This window comes from Lagopus muta, chromosome Z, assembly GCF_023343835.1.
Source record: "Lagopus muta isolate bLagMut1 chromosome Z, bLagMut1 primary, whole genome shotgun sequence".
Taxonomy (NCBI): domain Eukaryota; kingdom Metazoa; phylum Chordata; class Aves; order Galliformes; family Phasianidae; genus Lagopus; species Lagopus muta.
This window is the reverse complement of record NC_064472.1, coordinates 68,538,808-68,556,710: the sequence shown is the minus strand read 5'-3', so window position 1 is coordinate 68,556,710 and position 17,903 is coordinate 68,538,808. Positions and strand designations below refer to the sequence as shown.

Genomic DNA, 17,903 nt, shown 5'->3' with positions numbered 1-17,903 from the left:
TTGCACTGCTTTGAGTTTCTGCTTCAGTATATTAAGACTTAAAGGACAAATTAATCTCTCATATATGTTTTTGTGTGTGTGCTTCTCAACGATGGCATGCACTTTCAGTAAGCACTCCCTTCAGTTCTCATTGTCTTGAACATGCACCTTCCAGTGTCTTAAATTGATGGTAGTCTTGAACGATAAAATGGATGCATGCCGGTTAATCTTAATCCCAAGAGCAAGTCTGGTATTTTTAATTGTGCCAGATAAGCCCATACTTCAGAAATAGTTCCCAGTGACTGCTGAACATGGAACAGTATCTGGTCAATAACTATCAAATTCGCTTCAGTGACATTCAAAGCAGATTCTTCTGGCTTCTGTCCTAGAGCTGAAGCTGGGAATAGGGCAGTTCCAAGTGTTTGGATCATGTATGAACAAACCAATCTAGATTAAAATATGAAGTTGACACAATTCAGCATTGTGGCAAATAAAGCAAACATCAGATCAAATTTCCTTTGATAGACATTGGCACTGGAAATCTGAAAAGTAGATACTCAGTACTTTACCTGTTAAAGATCTGGAGAGTCTATGGGAATTCTAGGTTTGTTTCAATAAACTTTGGTTAAGAATTAGAGAAACTATGGAACCTACTTTGGCAGTCTTGTATAAGGACCAAATGGAAATGTTTTTATGTAAGTAGTCCGAGTGTTCAACACTTGAGTTGACACACTTGACAACCTGATGATGTGTAGTTTGCATTCATTTCAGCATTTCTCATTTATAATCAAAGGCAAAGAGAAAATTTTTCATAGATTCATTAGGAGATGAATCGTTTATCAGGCATTGCAAAAACACTAATTATATGAGGCATTAAGAGGTCCTTTTATGCAATACACGACTGAATTGCAAAAAAGACAAGAGTCTAGTTGGTGTGCATCTTTCGCGACAGTTTTCTTTCATATAACTTCACTCTTCTGCAAGAGCATCTATTTTACTGTTGTTAGAAGTGTTGACCACAGGGCAGACCATTTCTGTCACCACATTGCTGTCATCTTCTGGAACATTTTGGGCAGCAAAGATTGCATTTCTTAAAAAAAAAAAAAAAAAAAAAAAAAAAAAAAAAAAAAAAAAAAATTGCTTTCTTTAATAACAATGCCTACATAACAATTTATATACAAAACCAAGAGAAATGGTAAAATATTCCTTTTGAAAGGTGAATATTGTTATTATATTTTCCAGAGAGTTAGAGGCCCAGAGGTTTTGCCTACATTTCAGAAGTGTTGAGTTCCAACCTTATGCTTGTGTTACTAGCCAGCAGCAGTGCCTACTCCACATTAGGCAATGCTGAGCTGGTATTCTTTAGCAGAATGTGATGGCCTGCCAAACTCACTAAAGCCAAGACAACGAGATTCCAGAAGGTCTGTTAAAGTGCAGGCTCTCGTGTAAGGGTCTGTATTTGAATTTGTATTTGCATGATATGCTTCCTGTCTGTACAAAAAACCCAAAAGCATTTTCTGCAGTGCATAAGAACTGATGCACTGCATAGATGCACCACAGGTTGGCATCTTTTTAAAAGGAGATGTTTGGTTTCAGTGATAGCAATACTTTACATAATGGATGTAATCTATTAGTTTTTGTACATACAGTGAATAGCTCTCATAGCAAAAGTAACAGATTAAATGTATGATCATTGTCTTCCTCTAATAAAATAAGTGTGCTCTCCATCACTTGTGCTTCTGAGTTATATAAATAGCAAAGTAATTGGAAAACAGCCCAGAAAAATATAACTTCCACTTTAGGGACTGACGAGGTAAGTAAGATCTTCTAGCTGGTGATTATAGCTTTAACTAGCTGAATTTCTTCCCTAGGGATTAATTAATAAACCAGCTCCTGCAGACTCATGTAATTCCACAGGTACTTACAGTAGGTGCTAAGTCATCTAATTTTTTACACTAGTTTTAATTTCTTTTTCTCTCTACAATCCCTTCCTGTATTTCATCAACTTATTACTGTTACTTTTCCCCTTGATTACTAAAGTTGAAAATTTACCCCTCCAAGAACAGAGGCAGAATAAGGCTTTCCCTCAAGAATTTCCTATATCTAGGGAAAAAGGAGCTTAGACCAAATCTCCCTTACTGCCAAGTCTGTTGAGCAGTAAGGCCAAGTCCTTTGCAATAACTCAGAATTTCTTGATTCACCAGACCAACTGTGCTTTCCCACCATGAGTTACCAGCCTCCCCTCACCCAGTCCAGGTAGTATAGGAGATAAATAAAGCCCCTTTTATTTTTTATTTTTATTTTTTGTAGCCAGCCCTCTATATCTGCACGTGGGAAGGTTTTGTGATGCAGAAAATGCACCGTACACCTTTCCCTGTGTGATAATGACATAATCTTTGTGTACTGAGTTTATTAACTGATAGACAGTGTGACAGCCTTTCAAAGTCCAAAAAATGTTAGAGCTAAGCATTTTTTTTAAATATACTTTGGATGACTACTATTATTAATTTACTCTGCCATCCAGTATAGGTGGATGTTATATTAATTACAATACAGGTCTTCTATAGTGAGTCTATAAAAGTATAAAATTCTCAGAAATTTATGCAAATGACCATATCCTAGAGAATTCTGGGTGTTTATGAGTACCTAAAGAGTTGTTCATCTGTTTAGTAATTAACTACAGATATTAGCAGATATTACTCTCATCTTCTTCTTCTTTTTTTCTTTTTTTTTTTTGGTCCAGAAAAGTGTAGTTCTGGAGAGCACAAATCTTTCTCTTGAGACTCTGACCTAATGAAATTGTCAGTGATTGCCCAATGTGACAATGCTTTTCGTTACCTGTTAGTCATGGCGTAGACTAGTGGTTTCATTCACTATAACTGGAAACTCTGTATAGCACCCTCTGTTCTCTCCCCTTGAGATAATGTCAAGTAGTCCAGAGAAGTACTGTGCATTGCATAAAAGAAGTCTGAAGCTTAGTGTAGAAGAGCCTTTCCAGGAAACCTTGTCTGTCCCTGGCAAATGCAGTGTTCTCAGTGATGCCTGTTTTTTCATGTCATGCTGTAGTCAGTACTGCAGCATGCTGCAGTCTGTAAATCAGATGATCAGATCGAAAGAAAATAACACAAAAATTAAGTAGATTTTTAACATAATCTATCATTAAGTTTTTCCCACAGATTTACTGCATTTGATAGTCTACTGCAGAGGAAGGTACAGTGGTACAAGTCAGTCAAAACCTTTTGAGGGTATCAAATGCAAGTGCAGAATGATACAACAGATTTCAAGAAGCTTGGGAGGACTGACATCTAGCCCATCTGATTCTGCTCCCAGCAATCCAGCAGGATTTCAACCTGCTTCTTCCTCTTTTGAGGTAGCAAAACCAACATTATTTTCCCTTCCTAGTGAACAAGATCCCGGTTTAGAGGATATAGAGTTCATGACTTACGAATCTTAGTTCAGATTATCCCAAGATGCATAAGTAAAATTCTCTGTGAAAGCACCTAGCTGTGGGAGAATGAGAGTAGCAGTATTAGGTTATGGCCTGTGTCCTACAAAGTTGATGTCTGACACAGATTTGGTGGGTCAAGGCAAGCCTCAGGGGCGGGGAGTAGCTTTCAAATTCAGCAGTATGCCTTTCTCCACTTAATTGCTGTGGTGCAGTTACGGGGTAGTTTGAATACCAGTGCTTTCCTTACAAAATGTGTTTCAGAAACAGATATTTGGAATCAGATACCTTTGTAAAAATAGTGATGTACAGCTGGTGAAATTTATTTCCGTTATACTGGAATGTGGTGGGATTAGACTGACTGGTATCTCCACCAATTATCTGCACATGCTATGCAAAGGATGGTGAAACAACAGGCTGTCTCACACTCTGCATGGAGAGTAAATGCCAAAGCACATCAGAATATGACCTGGATTTTTCTCTGTGTCTGTGGTCTCCATGCCATAGAGGAGGAGTGAAAGTAAGTAGATGCAAAATGCCTGCTGGAGTCTTCTCTTCCTGACTGGAATGGCTTATATGTTCAGGAGTGGTTGGTCTGAGTGGATAACCTGTTGTGAAGACTTGGCACTGAGGGTGCTGCGATTGGTGCTGAGAAAACTGTTGTTTCTTTCTTTTCCCCTCAGTTTAGTTTCTTTCACTACCCCTTGAAAAAAGGTGACCAGCTACAATAAGGGAAGCAGTGCAAATTTTCTTCACTTTCCTCAGTAAATTTTGCCACTCCACAAAGTATTTATTTGGGTTTCATTTTGGATAAGTATGATACACATCATGACATAAGCCCTAAAGTAAATTTTAAAATGACATTCAGAACAACTGTCTTGACAAACAAAGCTTTTTTTTTTCTTTTTTTTCTTTTTTCATTACCATATTTTGCTGAAACATGAAGCGAACTTACGGACAAACCTGACTTGTCATGTGCTTCATGAATCATAACAGCAGCGCTAATTCATTTCCCATCCATAATCATGACCATATATATTAAAATAAATTACAACACATTTTTTTTTTTCTGGTTAATCTTTTCACCTTTTAAAACAATATACATTTAATACTTGAAGTAAGAAAAAGAACAAAACAAATATAACTTTTTTTTTTTTTTTTTTTTTTTTTTTTTTTCCCCACACACAAACACATACATATGAACTACATGTGCTTGCAAATAGATTTCAGTAACTGTGATGATATTCTAATATTTATGCACTATGGTATTCCCTCCCCAACAAATGACAGACTTGCTATCGTTATGTACTTGCCCATAAGCCATCTTCCTACATATAAGGCTGTAAGCTCACCAGATCACTATTGTCATTTACTACCTATTTATACAGTGCCCAGTGTCATGAGGACCAAGTGTTGTTTTTAAGGTTCAAAATGACATAAATGAATGCCTTAAGAAGCCATAGCATTTTGCTTTCTGGAAAGTGAAAATTATTAACTGTACAAGTTGACAACCATCTTCACAGCTGCCTTGAAATCTCAACTCGTTCTTGGCTTATGTGAAAGCAGGTAGTGTTGCTGACCTGCAGATACCACACATAGAAGGAGGCTTTCTTTTACTTTTTTTCTTCCCAGAATCTATGTTTGCTAATTCTCCAGCTCAATTAACAGTGACAAATATTAAAGCAATCCAGAACAGAAGCTATGCCACAAGGTGAGAATTAATTAAAGCGTAAATTCTGCTTATTTCCCACTGTAGCCCCTTCATAATGAGCAAAAAATCTACATTCCTTTATCAGATTTCTAGTGTAACCACGGAGTCACGTAATGGATGTTGAGGGGATTTCTCCTGATACATACTGCCTCGCTAGAGTAGAGAACCTGGTTTTAGTCTCTTGCTCCAACACTTCTGTTTCATGACAATTTTGGTGCCAGTTCAAACAAATACAAATAATGAAATTACGAGGTAAAAGTCTGCTCTTTTGTACTCTTCTACAAGCTATTTGAATACGAAGGATAAAGTGTCCTTAAGTCATAACAAGAGTTTTCTTGCCTATGCCAGCTCTTTATTTATTCTGCTGAGGGTATAAATAAAGATTTCTATTTCCAGCTGGCCTTATCTTCAACCACCTGCTTCCAGTTAAAAAGCAAAACAAAACAGAAAGAAAAGAAAAGAAAGACTCAGAGTCATTCAACCTGCAGATTGCTTTTGGCATGTAGCTATCTCAGTAGCAATAGCAAGAACCTCACAGACACTTGTTTACTTCATTTGCAGGAGGAGGCTTATCCAAGCTTCATCCTTTTTTAGAATTGTTTTTGGTTTGAAGAGCATTTAAGATTGTGCTTTGAGATCTAGATTCCAAAAAGCACATGAGCATACAGTGAAACTTAACTGAATCCAAAGATCTTCATTTGGGATTACTGTCATTTGCAACTGAGAAGAGGGGAGGGCAGAGCTAGAAAACAAAAGAAGCACATATCACCAAACCTGTTGGGATTTTTCTAAGCTGCCTAGGGAAACTGAGTTTGTAATTCTCATTACAGGTGATAGTAATGATAGGGTATCCAAACTGCTTAGCTAACTTGAAAAATCTCATTCAGTGTTTCAGTTATTCTCCAGTATTCAGGCCCTTTCATTCTTAGAAAGACACTCCTTTTACTCCTCCAGGGTTAATTAACATTTAAATTACTGTATGAAATTGTTTTTTACTTCTTCCTTCCTTAGCTCTCTCTCCTATATCTTTTTAGCATGAAAGGCAACCATTTAGGCCACTGAAACCAAATCAGAATGCATGTATCCAGTGCTAGCCCATGCCTTGTCTTTCTTAGGCTAAGACTAGAGATCAGCTGCAGTGGACTTTGACTCCTAAAGCACTACTGCTATGCAGGTTCACGTGTTTGAGAAGACAAGTGATACAGCTGGCGGAGAAGGGACAGCTTGACAGTCATCTTTTTCTTATAACTCCACGTCAAGACACATTTTGAACAACGAAGATGGGAATAGGCAGAGCAGTCATCATGCTAGCCCAGTGCAAACTGGGATCACTCAGAGGAAAGAGATTAAGTAACGCAGACAAAATAGGCTTCCTCTTCCTCACTTCTTGCTGTGTTCTACTACTGTAGAAGAAAGTGAAACTTTGTCCCACCACACAACTGTTTCTATTTTTGATTAAAAAAAAAAATCTCCATTTTATTACTGTCTAATGGACCTTTTTTTCACAAGATGATGTAGCACATGAGACAAAAATGACTACTGACTGCAGTTTCTTACCTGTCTTTCCTATAATGCACTGTTGCTGCTGGGCAGCCAGAAGCTAATTGTTGTTGCAGATTTTCAACCATTGCTTCATATTTTTGTGGGTTAAATGTGGGCTTCTGGCATTCTCACATCTTGCAGTTTTCTTTCTGGAAAAGTCCACTGCTTAAAACAGATGTCTAGGTGTCATGTAGGAAAGTTGATTTGATATGTATCTTTGATGTGCTGAATGTGCAACGTGGCCTACATTCCATGTTTCCTCTATATCACTTTCTTCTCCAATCATAATATTTATGTTATTATATAATTATATATATATATGCATATATATAATATATAATTATATATTAATGCTGACTTCCTACTGTGTCTCGTATACTTTGACTAAATTTGGTGAACTGAGTGTGCAATTTGGCTTCCTTATTTTCCTTAATGACAATATCGTTGCTATCACCATGGGTGATGCAATACCATGCTGCAAGAAATAAGGAAAATCAAAAATAAAAGAAAACTTGAATAGTAGTGTGTCAATAACATGAAGTGAGCTCTTCTTCATTATAAAGTGTTTAGTTAAAAAATCAGATTATATCAACAGGTCTCTAGGGTCTAAGAATCTCCTGGCTGTGTTGACACTGAGAGTATGTGTGAATATTGAGGGAGGGTGGAACAGACAGTAAAAGCAGTCTCCCCCATCTGTATCTAATCAAGGTGATGTCTCAAGCTAAGCCTTTCTGAGAAGGATGTTCCCAAGTTAATGTGAAAGAAGGAAGGAAAAAATTGAAAACCAGTCCCAAATCTCTGTATAGGTAAGTTGGGGCACTGGTTATTCTTCATTCCCCCTTTATCGTTGTAGACTCCTTCCCCATGACACTGCCTGTAGGGCCCTCTTTCTACTCTCAGAAAGAACAAGTACCCATCCATTATGAAAGAGAAGAATGGAGCATTGGTCTGTGGAAATGGATTTCCCAACATATTAATAGGCAATTCAGCCTACTTCAGCTCAGATCTTACAAGCTGTGTTGACAAAGATAATGGTGTACCTGCTTTCTTAAGTAGCTCTGCTGGTTTCAGCATTTTTGTTATCTCTTTCAGCAAAACTACTGCTGCTCAGTCTTGTTGTGCTGACCAGCAGAGAAGACCAGATGAAGCTGTACGAAGCCACCACACAAAACACAAGGAGGGAAAACACCTTTGTTCCCTCTTGTAGTGACAGGTATGCACTGCCTGCCTGCCTCCAAATAAATGACAGGGGAGCCATGTGTGACAGGTGTCACTTTGCAGCCTGATTCTTTTCCTCCAATATGATACTCCCTTGTAAAAAGGTAAACTGCAGTTTCCTTGATCTCTCAAGCAGACAGAGAAGTGGCTGTGAGCAAGTAAAAGGCAGAGCATGTGTGCAGACAGCTACTGTCCTTTTATTATATATTGAAAAAGAACTGCCAAAAGGGTGGTTGTCTAGGTCTGACCTCGGCACTGCATTCCCTCACAGTGAGTTTGTGTCCCAGGAATACATACACAACTATCCAGAGCAAGATCCAAGCCTTTCTGACAATCTTACTCTTCTCATTTTCCTTGGGAGGGGCGATAGGCTTTGTCAAGTCCACGATGAAATCAGTAGGCTACAAAAAATAGAACAATGCTAGAGGCAGAGAGCAAACACTGATTGTTAAAAACAGCCTGTATACTGACTGAACTCAGGGCAATACACACAATGCTGGCAGCTCTGCAAGGCAGTGCTCTGCAAGAGCAAGCAGTAATTTCCATCACCAGGACATATTTCACTTAGGCAACTAAGCATGTTAATGCTCAGAAATCTTTGCAGTACACTAATAATGCAATCACTTTTTAGAATCATTCTAGAAGGTAGAGGGGAATTCAGCCATTCATAATTAATCCTAAAAGCACATTTTTTGCTAAATTTTTTTCAAGTTTTTGTTGTTTTTGTTGTTTTATTGTGACATTTAATATGAAATAATCTGCTGCAACTGTCCAGAATTGAGGAGAATTTTTGCTTCTAACATTGATTTTAACATTTAACATGAAATGACTGCAGGGGTAATAGGTTACTAATTGAAAAATAACAATTACAAGGGAAAGGCACATGCAAATGTCTTTAATGGGCAGTTCAGAAACACTTTGTTTTATCCCCATTTGTTTCTTTAACTGCCCACATTAAGGTACAATAGAATTTTGGGCTTCAGTGCGGTGGTTACTGTATCAGTAAAAACAATTTCCCCAGTGCTAGTGTTTAGTCAGGGGTTATTCTGTCTAATAATAATGTTTTACAAACTTTCATAGAACAAAGAGGATCACTCTCAAGCATCTCCATAAATCTCTAGCTGTCTAGTTCAGAACACACGCACACACAAAAAAAGAAAGCTACGAAACCCAACTCAAAGCAAGTAAGGGGAAAAAAATTCTAACAACCCTTGCATCTTCCTCAGCTGGGTGACCTAAAAACAGCAGCGAGGCAACAAAAAAACAGCCACTACGAATAGAGATTCTCAAAACTGCCTTGACCTTGGGTCCTACAGCTATATTAAGGATACACCTGAGGAGCTCAGATGGATGTACAACTTTTGGCACATTTCCCTTGATAACGGGGGAAGATTTTTATCCTGCTTAGAAAATCTCTGCCAAAAAATGCGGATCGTACTTTTAGAAACACCAGCGTCCCATTGCAGGTCAGCTTGACTTCAGTTTCAGAGCACTGAAATCTAATTTTACGATTGATAATAGAACTCTTAAATCATATTAATCTGAAAGTTCTATTCTACAACAATTTCATATTCTTTTCGGCTAAACACATACACAGTCATTATTACCTTTATTCTAGTTTATTCAAATTACTTATAAACTGTTATCAATCACTTAGCAGTAAACCTATGGCTTGTAACTGCTAAAAAAGATTGAGAGATCACTGAAAAACTCCATATCTTCCCATTGCTGAGATTTTCAAAATAAAAACAGTGGCATCAACAATAAAGAATAAAGAATAAAGTTTTAGTTCTGAGCCTTTTGAGGATTTGTTTAGAGGAATAAAACAAAAAGCATTTAACTGAACTGAACTGACTTTCCACTTCTGTCTTCTCTCCATTAAAAATACTTTCTAAAACCTGGAGAAACTTGCCCCTCTTGCTCTAAGATACTGCACCTGAAAGAAACATAACCACATAGTTATTAAAATGGCATCAAGAATAGCTAAGTAATCTGTTCTTGGAAATTAGCTTTGTGTTTATGTGTTATCTACAAATATACAAGATGAAGATGACAGTGGCTAGAGGTTCATTATATCTGGCAGTATGTTAGCCTTTTTGAGGCTATCATGTTCCAAACATTTTTGTATTATAATCCCCATATTATGCATGAACAACCCTAGTTTACTGGCATTGGAGAAGAGTTCATTCTTTGCGGAAATGTTTTTCTATATTTTAATTCAATCCTCCAAATAGCAAGATGACCATATTTCCCAAGGAGTTTGCAGTTTTGCCCCATGCAGATTAACATTTTAAGAATTTAACAGTAGCTTTGAAATTAAAGCAGGGCTAACAAAAAACAAGTCTCACTCATCAAGAACTCAGCTCCTCTACGCCAGCAGTATCTGGTGGGTTGCCTTCCCTGGATGCATTCCAGGGCTATGTTACAGTAAACTGGTCCAGTGTGATATCACAGATATAAAAAATATTCCATTCTGTATCAAAACTAGGCACATGCCTTATATTTATATGAAGAGAAGATCAATAGAGTTGAGCGTTTTTGCTCTCAACTATTCATCTGTGGCCTTCTACATGAGGAGAAAAATATTTAATGTTGTTTCTAATTGGTAACTACAGGAGTCTAATTTGAGTTAGATGGTAGTTAAAAGGGAGGTGACATCACACTTGGGTCAGTACTGGTGGATATCTAAAAGCACAACCTCTCATTTGTATTGCTTTAAAATGTACACAGTATAGATGTATTAAAAAAAAAAAAAAAAAAGAAAAAAGAAAAAAAAGAAAAAAAAAACAAAAAACAAAAAAAAAGACTACCAATTTTTGTGGTGTTGAACCAACTAGAAGGTATGATGCAAGGCTCTTTACCAAATGAGATCTATAGATACAAATTTCACTGTAGAGTATGCTTTAGACAAATGTGTCTTTTTCTTTAAGTATGTAAATCCTACACTGTAGGTTTATTTTTTTCCTTTTTCTTTTTCTTTTTGTAGTGGTAGAAAATGTTGAACAATTGTCCATGAGCATGAGCCAACGGTTCATTGCTGATATCCCCAGAATGCCAATATTTGCAATGCAAACAGTTAGTACAATTTACCAGTTCTATGAAAGGCCCTGACATATCTGCCTCAAGGTCTGGAGGCTCTGCTGTACAACCACAAAGAGTCTTTTGATTTCCACGTAACCTTTTGATACAGTGACAGCTGCATTAAGCTGCGTTTACCCAGCAATTCCACATGCCAGGCTGGTTTAATTGGTTATAATGCCACAGAAAAAGTACTGCTAGCAGAACACCATCAAATCATTTTCATATTGAACCTTCGCGGTCCAGCAACCTCCCCTTCAACTACAGCACCATTGTTTTTGCGAGGGACATATTCAAGGTCAATGCTGGTTTTGTGTTTGCCTTTCCCTCGGCTCCACACAAAAAGAAGTAAGAAACAAAATAAAACCACTCCAAGGAATGTGAAGCAGCCCATAGCTGTGGACACCAATATTGTCTTAAGGTCCAGAGAGAAAGTGTTTGCATTAGTTCCATTGGAACTGGTGTCGTTGGAGTCTGTCATATACATAGGGGTCCTGTTGGCATAAAGGAAACGGTCTGAAGTGAACCCCTTTACCGTAAGGGAGGCCGAATAGGTGTCATTCCCAGCTGCGTTACTTGCAATACAAACATAGATCCCAGTGTCCTGGTCTTGAGCAAATCGGATCTCCAGCGTGCCATCTCCCAGCACAGTGGCTCTTCCATTTGACTTGGTTGTGATCAGCCTCCGACGTGGGGTAACCCAGGATATGGTGGGCTGCGGATCCCCGTCAGCATTGCACATCAGCTGCACTGTCTGCCCTTCCTCCACGACCAGGTATTGCAGCTTCTTGTCTTGTATCCTGGGCTTCTTGCAGGTGAAGTAAAAGGAGAGGGCTGTGCTGTGAAAATCTTTGAATGACCTCTCCTTGACACTGTCTGGGCCAGCACACATCGGTGGCTGGCCTCCAAACTGCAAAGTGGGCTGCCTCTGTAAAATCCAAAGGAGACGGCAGTCACAGGCCAGAGGATTGTTGTTAATGCAAAGAACCTCAAGGGCTTTGGGGGAATGAAATACATTCTCTTCTAGGGTTTCTAGGAGGTTTTGGGATACATTAAGCACACGTAGGAATCGGAGCCCTTGGAAAGCATGTGGTTCGATGGTACGTAACTGGGCCCCCACCATGTGGAGTTCCTGCAGGCGTACCAAATCAGAAAGCATTCCTGCCTCAATGGTGCTGATGGGGTTGTAGGACAAGTTTAGATGTGTCAGGTAAACCAGATGTTTAAAAGCAGTGTAAGGTACTGCGGACAGGTTGGTGTTGGTGATGGAAAGAGAAGTCAGGTTGAGACCGTACAGGCTGTTGGCAGGCAGCATGTCCAGGAGTGGCCAGGAGTCTATCTCCAGGCCTTTCAGGCGAAACAATCTTTTAAAGGCATACGCAGGCAAAGCGTTGATGTTAAGCTGTTTCAAATGAAGACTGATGAGGTTGTGGAGGTGGGAAAGAGCTTCTGTGGGTACAGCCGTGAGATTGCATCTCTCCAGGGTGAGCTGCTCCAGGCTAAGCAGTCCGCTAAAGGCCCTGTGTGATATATAAACCAAATCATTGTCCCCAACCTCCAGGGATTTTAGGTTATGCAAATCTTGGAACATGTAGTCCAGCAAAATGACAATCTTGTTTTCACTTATATCAAGCTTTGTTAAGTTTGACAACCCAGTGAACACCCCGAGGGGGACCAGCTTCAGACGGTTTCCTTTCAGCCTCAGGGAGCGCAAGTTGAAGAGATTGTTAAAGGCTCCAGGCTCCACATTGGCGATTATATTGTCACTGAGGTCAATCTCCTCCAGCAAGGGGTATGACATGAATTCCTCGGGGTTGACGCTCTTCAGTCTGTTCTTGCTGAGGTCCAAGATTTTGGTTTCAATGGGAATGCCCTCTGGGATGGACAGCAGGCGCCTCCGGTGGCAGCTGACGGACTTGTTCTGTGCCGAGCATTCACAGCGGGCTGGGCAGCCAAAGGTGGGGCCCATGAAGACTAGCAGCACAGCCAAACCTAGGAATGGCTGCCAGCAAGATACAGCTGTGTGAAGCATGACTCCACCGGTCCGGTCTAAACCTCCGTCACGGGCCTGTAGGGATGAGGTTGAGAAAGGAGACAAGTTAAGTCTGCAACAGAAGGAGACATCTATTTTAAGTGCTATTTCAAAGCAGGCATGTGTGTTTTCATTTGAAACAAAACAATTGTGGACAGGAAAAGCAACAAAAAAGTAGATTTTCCTTCACTAGCATTGGGCTTGTCACAGGATCTCTTTATCCAGTGTTTCCCCTCCAGACGTCAGAGGAAACAAAACAGCTTTTCCTACTGAAAATAGTAAAATTCATTACTTTTTTTTCTTTCTAACTCTCAATGGGCTTCCACAAGACTGCTATAACTAATGCAGCGACAAGCATCAAACACTCTGCAAATAAAGCTAATCATATTTGCAAGGTGTTTACAACATTGGGCCACGATGAAGTGATATAAATCTAGGCTTTCTTGTTCTAGTCATTTTTTAAGGCAAACCTTAACGATGTATTTATTATCTTCAAGAAAGAGTTCCTTGATAATAAAAAGATTCCTTTTAACATTTATCACATGAACTGCAGTTATAAGTAGATGGAGCTTGTTCACACATACACATACACAATGGCCCAGATAAGAAAAAGAATTGTTGCATCTCTGACTAAAATTTGTATTAAGAAAAAAATGATTCTTTGCTTTTACTGCACAGAGTTTTTATTTGATTTTGAGTACCAAAGATCTGAGATGGTTTTATAGGATACATCCTTGTATTTCCAAGGCAAGGTAAATTAGCTTTGGAGAGAGAAGCAAGGTAAGATGAGCTGGTTCTGCTTAAGCAGCACACTGTCCAAAGAAGCATAGCAGTTGGTTAGGAAGTCACACTGAGCAAGAAATGTATTTAATTCCTGCCCTTGGGCTAAAACTGAGGGTAGTAGGAGACAAGACAGACCCTATTATATTAACTATCCTTCATGAAATGAAACACAGGTTTAGTCACCAAAGTTGAGAGACTTTTTTAAGGTTAGCTACTAAACAAAGACACTCAATAGCCTGTTTCAAAACAAGAGAATAAAACAATACAGGTACTCATCTGAAGGCATATATCATACACACGCAGAATAAGGTGCTTGCAAGAAAATACCTCAGTCTTGAGGCCCAGCCCATTTGATGAAGCCAAGTGGAATGCGGAAATTTGGGCTTCATAATATCAAATGACTTTGCAGAGTACCCTGGGCCCTGTGAAGCCTTTACTGGATTAATTTGAGCTTGATTTCAGTTGTATCTATAAAATCGTTCACATCACTTCTGCTTGTATTTTCCCCTCAGTCTGGTCAGATGATTAGTGCTTAGTTTGTCTTATGCATAATGATAAAATTACCCAAATTACCTCCTGACCTGCAGCTTTGAGCTCTGACAACCAGTGCTGGTTTCAGTGCTTAAGTTTTCAACTTAAATTTCAGTCAAGTTTTGCTCATCTGTGTGCAACTGTGTGGATTAGATCCTAAAAAGAAATCTTCCCATGTACGGTACAGGATATTCACAGACTTATGCAAAAATGGCATAATTAAATGCATGATCCAACCTAACTATTTTAGCAAACATGGTGTTTGAAACCCCAGGCAGAAGAAGAAGAATCTGCCACCAGTAACTGCTGCAACCACACCATGCTCCCCTGGCAAACACCTTGGGTGTGACAACTCATCACATCATCCCTGTCTGACAGAGGAGGGCTGCCCCTCTCAGATTGTGGGCAATCAGAAGGGTGGGGATTTAACATGCAAAGAGTGGATATTTGGATCTAAGTATCTTTTCTGTCCTTAACAGTCCTCAACAGAAATTGCATTGTAAGCATTATAGCATTAGCATTTTTGTAACTGAGTAATGAACAGCTGTTGTGCTTTGAGTGTTAAAAGCTTAATTGGGCGAACAATAAATTTCTTCATAGTTGCATGTAAGTTATGTTCTACAAACAATAATTAAATGGTTCACAGAACACTCTTTTCGTAACTCTGTGGAAGAATCTCGCTCTTGACTGACGTGGCTTCTTCCTTCTACCCTGACACTTCTATGCAGAGATATGAGGCAAAATGCATGCTGTGTTTGTGGTGTAGTCTGGGGTCCTGGATAAAGACTATTCTTTATTATACTACTTATGAAAGCACATTTCAGCTTTGTCCTGGAAAGACAAACTGCTGAGATTCATTTAGTTTCCCCCTTACGCTGTAGTCTTGCAAGTAAGTATTTCTAGTTATGTCCAGCTGTGATAAAGCTTTTCAGAGATAAACTTCACTTCATTAGGCACAAAGTTAAAACTGGAAATCTATAGGGGTCTGTGAGTTAGGTGTTTGCAGTGAATTCAGATCAAAGAGGCTTTTGGGTGCTCTGATCAGTACTTTCAGAGCTCAGTCTGTGAGCTTTACGCTTTCGTTATGATACTTCTGCATGCCAGGAATTCATTTCCCATCTTATTCACCTAGTGCATGAAGAGAAAAGTAAACAGGTTCAGAGTAAGACAAGCACCCCTGGAGTGTTCATTCTGGATGGCAAAAATATGAAATGCTTTTTGCAGCTATCCAAACCACCTGGTAAGTAAAACTTCTGGGCAGCATGAAGTAGGAGGTGGACAGTATGAAAGGTGATAAAAGCATTTTTTGACGGTGGCTGAAATAAAGGAAGATAGATAGTGTTAATGTTGCATTTTGAACATTAACAGTTACCTTCTGCAAGAACATGTGCACAAAGATGAAGATGGGTATGTGTTTATCTATAAAGGCATGCACGTGTGTGTGTGTATGTGCATGCATTTGCAGGCAAGCCAGATTCAGAGTTGAATTTTAATCTGGAGTAAATTACACATCTGTATGGAGCTGCAAGTTGGAAAAAACAAAGATTAAATGCATCAACAAGTACAGGTTAAAAGAAAGCGTAAGTTTAATGAATTATTTCAACCCTGACACAGATACTCATACATCCTGCTACTCTCACCTGTGGCTACATCCTTAAATTTGAACTGCTTTGTGCAGAAATGACTTCATTATAGGAGAAAAATGTTACACTACCTCAGATCCTTATGCACATAACAGGAAAGGTAAAAAGGTCCAGCAAAGGTGAATGCTGGGAGAATTTACCAGTGATTGTGCATCATCCAATCTGGATTTAATGAACGTGAAGTGGCATTTTCAGGACAAGTCTCCTAATATCACTAACAGAGCCTCCCCTGCTCCTTCACTGTGAGATCATTTTGAGGGTGTGCATCTTTGTCCCCAGTGTACGTGTTGTCTCAGTGTGATTACCATTGATGATTATTATACATTCATTAAATAACAATGCTGCAGTGTCCAAACACTTTATGGAATGAGACATTCATATGATATTTTTCACTGCAAGATAATTTTTTTTGCACCTCACAATGCTTTTAATGGTGATCTACATTTCTTTAGACTCATGGGATATTAATTAATTGGCAATTTCAATGACACTGTGCTGAATTATTGGTGTCATTGATCAACATGTCGTGTTCCATTTCTGCATACTTTGCCAGTGTAGGTATTTGCTCTAAAGACCAGCAGCATTACTTTTTCATCATTTCTCTGCATCCTTCAGTAAAATTTTTCTTCACTGTAATACATATAAGAAAATACAAACATACAAATATGCATACATACATACATGTAATCTGAAGCTGTTGTATTTTTGTTCTAAAATTCCATTGTGCCTTGCACTATGGAGTGCTTCTCTAAGATTATAGCCTTTTGGTATAAACATACTAGTAAATTAATAAGTAATTATGATCCAGTAGTTTCTATATAGAATCACAAAAGCCTTAGAGTTGGAAGGGACCTTTAAAGGTCATCTTGCCCAAATTGATATGTCCAGTCCTGTCGATGTTTAGTCCAACTCCAACTTATATGCTTACATGATCCAACTTATATGAACTTATTTGAACAAATGGGAATGTGCAAAATTGCTTTCTCCATCTTTCTGGAGGTATTTAGCACACTTCAATATGTTTTGGGAAAGGAAATATAACATGAAATTATTTATTAAAAATAAAAATCAACTCCCTCATTTTTTGCCTTTCACTGGTTCTGTTTCTTAAGTCCCGTGTCAAGAGTCAAGTTACTGATGGCTGGGCTCTTTTTCAACACAGGACCTCAATCAAAGTTCAGCTATGCAATTAAGAAAGCTTATAAAAGTTATTAACTAATAGCTCTGTATGAACTCACCCAAACAGTCATTCCTGCTGCTTTGAAATGCAAATAATTTTGAACAAAATTCTGCAGCTTTGAATCCATAAATACTTTACAAAGATTTGTCTGTATCAGTACTCCATAGCTTTTGAACTGAAGAATTGTGACAAATAAGAAAAAGCAAACTGATTCTCCACCAGAACACTGCAATTCTGAATATTATACACAGCGATGCGTAAGCCATGCAAATGTGCTATATTTGTACTATGTCTCCCCTTTCCTCCATCTCATTTTGAATCCCTTATAGATAAAAGGTAGAGCGTACCTGACCAGCTTTAGCCAGAATGAGAGCCAGACCTGTTTTTATGTCATTAGCCATTCTCCCCACCTTCCAGCCTTTCAGGCAGTTAAAACACCCAGGGTATCATATCGGAGATGACACCTCTGCCTGATGTTAATGTTACTTAATACTTTACCTTCTAAGATTCTCTTTTCAAAAAAATAACTGCATTAAATAAGCCTTCTAGGGTGAAGTTTTGCATTGTAGATGTCTGACTCATTCTACTAAAATCTACCAGCTGATCCTCAGAAACAGTCCTACTTTGAAGGGATTTTAGATCAAATCCTGCCCATTGCTCAAATAGTAACGCATCCAGATCAATTGTTACGAGCCTCTGCTCAGAGACAGTAAATTTTTCTTCCTGTATGAGATTGTTTCTTCCTGCCTCAGTTGCTGAGT

General features: G+C 38.7%; 1 protein-coding gene across 5 annotated transcripts in view; it reads right to left on the bottom strand.

Annotated features, from left to right (window-relative positions):
• Positions 1–6,980: 6,980 nt before the first annotated feature.
• LINGO2 (leucine rich repeat and Ig domain containing 2) overlaps positions 6,981–17,903 on the bottom strand; it is a 472,070-nt gene continuing 461,147 nt past the window's right edge. For all 5 annotated transcript variants that reach the window (XM_048931033.1, XM_048931038.1, XM_048931037.1 and 2 more), the window contains one exon: positions 6,981–13,041. In XM_048931033.1, the coding sequence (XP_048786990.1) occupies positions 11,185–13,041 (1,857 nt within the window). In that variant the 3' untranslated portion in view covers positions 6,981–11,184. The remainder of the gene's footprint in view (positions 13,042–17,903) is intronic.